General features: G+C 41.7%; 1 protein-coding gene across 1 annotated transcript in view; it reads right to left on the bottom strand.

The window, feature by feature from the left end:
* Positions 1-6,808, bottom strand: part of tshr (thyroid stimulating hormone receptor) — a 114,070-nt gene extending 107,262 nt beyond the window's left edge. The window contains exon 1 of the mRNA XM_060914217.1: positions 6,642-6,808. Coding sequence (XP_060770200.1) covers positions 6,642-6,808 — 167 coding nt within the window. The remainder of the gene's footprint in view (positions 1-6,641) is intronic.
* Between the last annotated feature and the right edge of the window lie 908 nt (positions 6,809-7,716).

Below are 7,716 nucleotides of genomic sequence, written 5' to 3' on the forward strand. Positions count from 1 at the left end.
AAGATATGGCAAAAAATCCCAGCAATTGTTTGCAAAAATTGGTTTTGTATATTGTGTAAATTATGAGAAAATACAATGGGTGGGACTAAATAGTCCTAAAAAGAAATTTTCCTGGCATAAGCCAATTAATAAGGAAACAAAATTATTTTTACTGTACACTTTATCTTACATGTGATATGCTTATATATAAGTGAAAAAAGGCTAGTTCTAGGCATTAACCAGATAAGTGTGTACTGAATAATCACAAAAAAACAAAAGATGATTAGTGCCAAGTTAGCTAAACTTGGCATGCTTTATTTATAAAGCAGGTGAATGTGCAGTACAAACACTGGTGCAAAAAGGTGCTAAAACAGTTTAACTTTCAATCCAAGATTTGACAGGTTATAATTATTAAAGTGTACTGTATGTAATACCTTATGGTACTGCTTTAAAATGAATATATATCATTAGTAATGATCAAAATTAATTAATAAAGCAGGGGGAAAATAATATTAATTGTTTATTTTATTATCAAGCACAAAACTATAGAGAAATCGTGGCTTCCGGATCCCGGAAAAAGGCAGCTTTGCCCCAGGGCTAATCTCACATGACGTCACGCATGGAACCCCGGTTATCTCGGTCATTTCTGTTCATCTGACTCTGTGCTTGTTTACTCGCTGAAATTGGATATTGTTGTTGGAATCTTACAAAAATAACGATGGGAAAGCGCTGCAATGTGTTTGGATGTTCAAATCCATATACAACAGGACATTCAGTTCACGAATTTCCGAGAAATTAAACTAATCTAAAGCGACAGTGGGTGAAGTTTGTGCAAACAAAGCAGGCAGATTTTGTGTCACCTACTAATAATAAATCTGATTCATCAAGTGTGACCACATGGGAATTATTGGAGCAAAAAGAAACCCATTTATTTAATAAATGACATTTGATCTGACATTTGGACAGTTTGTTGATTCCCCTATTATCACACACACACACACACACAGTGCACCAGACGCAGGATTATAAGCAACATTTATACACTCACAACATCTGATCTTATCATATCTGATGCACTTTAACAGGAAGAAAAATGCACATGTGCAATCATCATCATTAATTATTAACTACAACATGTTAAATGCTCTCAGATTGCAGTATTGCAAGGCTTGATTTGGTTTTAGTTTTGTTCAGAAAAATATGATGAAAGGTAACCACCCCATTCTGCACATCTCTCTATCTATCCATCTATCCATCTCATGCACACTACAGAGGAAGACTGTCATGAACTGAGTAAACTGGCAGTTTCTTGTTTTGGGGGCTCGTAAAGATAACCATTTACTCCGGAATATCCTTGATAATCATCTACCCCTTCATCCGACATATAAGAATCCCAATCACTATCAGAATTCTTTCCAAAATGTGATTCCATATCAAGACTGGTCTAACCACTGCTACACACATGAACGAAATTGATACCTGGATTGTTACACATGTGACGTTACGCACCCCTTCGGGATCAGTCTCGGCAGATTCCGTGAAAATCGACTGATCTTATTGATTTTCCATTAATTTATGGCCTTTTGGATCAGCTATGGTTCGAAAACACATGGTCAATCAACATAATGATTGTTGCTTTGTGCAAGGAAAAAAGTGGGGTTTAGAGGCATTACATACACTTTAAGGAGAAGAAGAAAAAAATAGGTGATTATATACTTCATAATTAAAATGTATTTTTAAATAGTAGTGTAACAAAATGGCATCATGTGTGCATCTGTATTCTGATTTAAACTCAAAGATTTTGTGGCCTAAACCAGAAGGCTATTCTTTAATTAAATATAAACCCTTAAAGGTCCCATGGCATGGTGGTTTGTTGATGCTTTAAACGGGCTCATGGAGGCTTCCGGATGTTATATCCGCAGCCTTTCTCGAAATGAACCCTCGGCACGTAAATATAGCCTCCTGGGAAAAAGCCCCATTTCAGCGCTTTTCCCAGTGCGTCGTTTTGCTAATGAGAAGCAGGAGGCGGGGAAGGGTAGAGGGCGGGCCATGGGGGAAGGGGGAGGGGCTTGACCAAGCTGCACACACACATACTCTCTGCTATCAGCGCCTGTAGCCACGCTGCTAAGACAAAACCCCGTTCTCCCTCGGACTCCTTTCATAAACTCAACGTGACACAGAGAACAGAGAGTGAGAGTGTTCAGAGTGGTAGTTTACGAATGTATAATTCCCTAGGCTTGAACACGCACTCCATAACCAAAGAGGATAGAAGCAGCAACTACAGCAACATATCACTTATCCAACAGAAGACATGCATTGTGGAGCAATAGTCAAACATAAGCTCATAAGTTACAGTCAATTTCCAGACTAAACTCAGTTTAACAGAGCATGCTGCATGCTCTTTAGTTTTGTAGCGCAGATTACCTGGCTAACTGCAGGAAGCGGTTAGCTGCACAGCTAATGTAGCCATTGCTAGGCTAACGCACCGATTTTAAAACACGGCAAAACGACCAGTTATACACTTACTTGTTCGGTGTTTGTTGCTGATGCGGCAGGGATGCTTGGTACGGACCCAGGCTTCAGTGACAGTTGATGTGCAAAACCTGCCCTGTACTGTCCCAAGTTGTGGAAACATTCCTCAGGAAAATGCTTCCGACAAACATACACCGTCTTAGGTAGACTCGACGGCATATTATTGAAGTAAATAAAATTAAGCCACTGCGTCTTCAGGGGCTCTCCCGTCGGCAGTAAAAACAGACTCTTTTCTGTGTTGTCACATCCATGTACAGCGCAATTTCCATGTTTTGCTCGCTTAGGTGATGCCATGTTGTTGTGTCCTCTATGGTCTCCTCACTACAACTGGGCGGGGCAATCCATACAGTGGGTGGGAATCCAGAGGGGGGGGGCGTGGGGATCATCTCCCTTGCTGACATAGTAAAGGGAAGAGCTTATCAACGCGCCGTTTTGACGCACCATTCTCAAATGTTGGGCATAGTTTGGTTTACACATTATGAAATTTCTAGCCACTGGGGTGACTTAAGAAGGTCAGAGGAACTAATTTTAACGTTAAAAAACCTCAGAAAGTGAAAATTTCATGCCATGGGACCTTTAAACTATGTCCAAGTATGGAAATACTAAAAAAAAACTGGGAAAAAAAACCCAGAGGTAGACATATGGGCACAGCAGTTTAAAAAGAAAAGGATGTCTGTCCAGAGGAGGGTTATAGCTTCATATTCAAAGTAACCAGGAAGCGAGTGTGATTGTCTGCATCATCATTTCCAAACAGCTCTATTTTTTGGAGCTTGAAAACTCCAGAGGAGTGTGGATGCCAGGTGTAAATGTAACAAAAGTGCTGCATTTTAAAACTAAAACATATTAGTGTGGACATAGCTTGAGGTAGTAGGCTAATTTAAACCATTATGACCATGACCAGGCAGTTACTAAAGATGAATGAATGAATGCCACATGTTCATGGTAATGACTGTGGTCTTTCCACAAGATTCACAGCTGGCTACTTATTCATGCTCACATTAAAGTAAAAAAAAAAATCAAGTTTGTGTGACCTTTTTGCTGTGTTCCATGGGATTTCAGTCATGTTGCACATCTCAAGAGTCAACTATTTTCCCTGTGAACCTTTCTGGCAGTCTTTCTTAAAAATATATATATATGTGCACCTCCTGTTCATATCTGTATTTGACCTGATGCACATCTCTAGAGTCTAAAATGTTTAAATAATTTCCAATACATTTGTACACTAGGGCAGTGTAGTGGTTAGCACTGTCGCCTCATAGCAAGAAGGTTCTGGGTTCGAGCCCAGTGACAATGGGGGCCTTTCTGTGTGGAGTTTACATGTTCTCTCCATGTCTGCATGGGTTTCCTCCGGGTGCTCCGGTTTCCTCCACAGTCCAAAGACATGCAGTTAGGCTAATTGGTGGCTCTAAATTGACGTAGGTGTGAGTGTGAATAATTGTTTGTCTCTACATGTCAGCCCTACGATGATCTGGTGACTTGTCCAGGGTGTACCCTGCCTCTTGCCCATAGTCAGCTGGTATAGGCTCCAGCTTGCCTGCAACCCTGCACAGGATAAGCAGTTATGGATAATGGATGGATGGATTTGTACACTACTGCAACAATTGACTTCAGGCAGCCATCTTCTTTCTATTTTCCCAGGGGAATTCTTCTTTAGTTATTCCGAGGCTCCAGATGAATTATGGGATAACGTAGTGTAGCATAGTATGGCACGTTTGCATACTACAGCTGTAGTAGATCATCCAGGTATCATTCAACTACTATTAAATGTCGACTGAGCATTTGTACACCCTACATATTGCTTTTTGCATAGTAATATTATAGGAGTATGCATTTTCGGAAGCAGCCACAGTTTTATAAACTTAACTCTGTCCTCTGCTGACGACCACACCCCCAACTTGACCCACATCCTCAGAACCTTGTCCTGAAGGCTCCTTTCCACTTTTGTTGAGTCCATGCAACAGCAACAAAAAATCATGAGTTACAGCTGTTTCAGTGAATTAGCACTATATCAGTAATCAAATGAGACAAAGACATCTTCTAATCATAAATCTTATGGAAATAGTGTGCTTGTGCTTTTGAAAGATACTGGAATTACATTTTGCTGTACAGCAATGCTCCAAAATACAGACACAGACAACCATTCACACTCACATTCACACCTACAGTCAATTTAGAGTCACCAGTTAACCTAACCTGCATGTCGTTGGACTGTGGGGGAAACCGGAGCACCCGGAGGAAACCCACGCAGACACGGGGAGAACATGCAAACTCCGCACAGAAAGGCCCTCGCCGGCCACGGGGCTCGAACCCGGACCTTCTTGCTGTGAGACGACAGCGCTAACCACCATACCGCCGGCTGTTATTGTAACTCACAAATAATTAAACTAGTCTAAGACATCACGACACAACTTGTGTTAATAAAAAATAAATATATAATAATATTAGAGCAAAAATTACAATATTTCCTGAAAATGTGCTTGTGTCCAAAAGAAGCCATTTTGGCCATTTTGTAATTTGAATGGGTAAAAAGGAGAAAAAACAAATGTCCACTACAGAGGATACAAATGAATGGGCAGGGTCCCAAGATACACATACTGTACGTAATACATAATGCATAAACATTCTGTTTTAGCATTTTGGTCAAATGTATTTTGCTGTAGTGAGATTTTATAAGAGCAGCATCTACAAAATATCCATCCATTATCTGTAGCCATTTATCCTGTTCTACAGGGTCACGGGCAAGCTGGAGCCTATCCCAGCTGACTATAGGCGAGAGGCGGGGTACACCCTCGACAAGTTGCCAGGTTATCGCAGGGCTGACACAGAGACAAACAACCATTCACACTCACATTCACACCTACGGTCAATTTAGAGCCACCAATTAGCCTAACCTGCATGTCTTTGGACTGTAGGGGAGACCAGAGCACCCGGAAGAAATCCACACAGACACGGTGAGAACATACAAACTCCGCACAGAAAGGCCCTCGCCGGCTGCTGGGCTCGAACCTGGACCTTCTTGCTGTGAGGCGACAGTGCTAACCACTACACCACTGTGCCGCCCCATCTACAAAATAATATATGAAAATATGGAAAATTATCAAAATAAAATCTCATCTCATCATCTCTAGTCGCTGTATCCTGTTCTACAGGGTCGCAGGCAAGCTGGAGCCTATCCCAGCTGACTACGGGCAAAAGGCGGGGTACACCCTGGACAAGTCGCCAGGTCATCACAGGGCTGACACATACAACCATTCACACTCACTGTCAATTTAGAGCCACCAGTTAACCTAACCTGCATGTCTTTGGACTGTCAGGGAAACCGGAGCACCTGGAGGAAACCCACGCGGACAACATGCAAATTCCACACAGAAAGGCCCTCGCCGGCTACAGTGCTCGAACCCAGACCTTCTTGCTATGAGGCGACAGCGCTAACCACTACACCACCGTGCCGCCCTCAAAATAAAATCTCATCTCAATCCGCTTTATCCTGTTCTGCAGGCAAGCTGGAGTCTATCCCAGCTGACTACGGCCAAAAGGCGGGGTACACCCTGGACAAGTTGCCAGGTCATCACAGGGCTGACACATACAACCATTCACACTCACTTTAGAGTCACCAGTTAACCTAACCTGCATGTCTTTGGACTGTGGGGGAAACCGGAGCACCCGGAGGAAACCCACGCGGAGAATATGCAAACTCCACACAGAAAGGCCCTCGCCGGCCACGGGGCTCGAACCCGGACCTTCTTGCTGTGAGGTGACAGCGCTAACCACTACACCACCGTGCCGCCCTCAAAATAAAATAAATCCCCATATTATAACTGAATATATATATATATATATGTGTGTGTGTGTGTGTGTACGACTCGATTTTGTGGAATAACTGTTAAATTTATATAATAACTGATTGAGAGCCAGCCGTTTCTTATGTTCCAAAGCAAAATAAAACATCAAATGTATGACTTTCAAATCTAATCTGAATAAAATCAGTCTTTTGTGAGAATTACACATGTATAAGATGGCTGTATAACCTATAAAGGCTATGATACATAATTGTGTGATAGCTATCCAGCAAGTCGTGAGGTGAAAAAGTGAATAAAGGTTTATAATGTTAGGTTCAGCAGCATACTTACAGTGTCTCTGTGTTTACAGGAAACCTCGGCAAGGTCGCTATATCTGTACACGAAACATAATAACCTTTCCAATCCGTGCATTCACAGCCAGCAGGGCACCTATTACTGTCCCCAGTGCATGTTCCAGTGGAGAAGATGATCAGGAGCATAAGTGCAAACAGTCCCATTTTAGTTTGATGGTTTTAAAAAGGAGTTTAAAAGAGCAGTTTAAGAGTATAACATGTGAGAGTGTAATCCTCGGTGGTTATTCTTTGCAGAATAGTAAATTATAATCACTGCCAGATTTCTATAGAAACCTTCTCCGTGCTACCACACGAACAGCACAAAAAGCTAGAACCCTGGAATCTGCGATAAATGAAGAAACTTGTTGTTTCAGCCTGATAAGAGAACTCCAGCTGTCTTCTTCACCCAGCTGTGCTCTCCCTCGGCAGCGGTGAGGGGGCTGGAGGTCCGAGGATGGGGTAAGTCAAACAATGTCACAAGAAATAAATAAGCAGGGGAATTAACAAAGCTGTGAAATTAAGGGAAAGGTCAGATAAAGAGTCGATAGTAATTTAACTCCAAGGCATGGGGTAATCACTCCATTCTGACTGGGGAAAAAAATACGAAAATGGTTTATATCCTTCTAAAATTCTTAATTTCTTAAATCCTTCTAAAATTCTACATGTCCATCAGAGTCTAAAACTGTTGTTAGAAATAGTGTAGGAACACCAGGTCTGAAGGGAAATGCCATGTATTATAAACTTCAAAATCAAATCACTTGAACCTAGGATAATACTAAATCTGTAGGGGAGACCGGGGATGGATGTAACACTTTTTGTCTTAGCACCTATACAGGGGTGCAGATCTGATGTCAGGATTGGGGGGGGGACACAAAAGTGATTTTTTTTTTTGCCCATATGCAACTCATACCGTGCAACCATAAATCACAACTCCGTAGAGGCTTGCCACATCATTCAAAAAGTACTGCACAGGGAATCATTTGTCTGAAAATACATTTGTTTGTACAATTTTGAATAATTTAGGGGATTTTTATTGGGGGGACAATTCATGTTTTTCAGAAATTGGGGGGGTC

Source organism: Neoarius graeffei, chromosome 2 (assembly GCF_027579695.1).
Source record: "Neoarius graeffei isolate fNeoGra1 chromosome 2, fNeoGra1.pri, whole genome shotgun sequence".
NCBI lineage: Eukaryota > Metazoa > Chordata > Actinopteri > Siluriformes > Ariidae > Neoarius > Neoarius graeffei.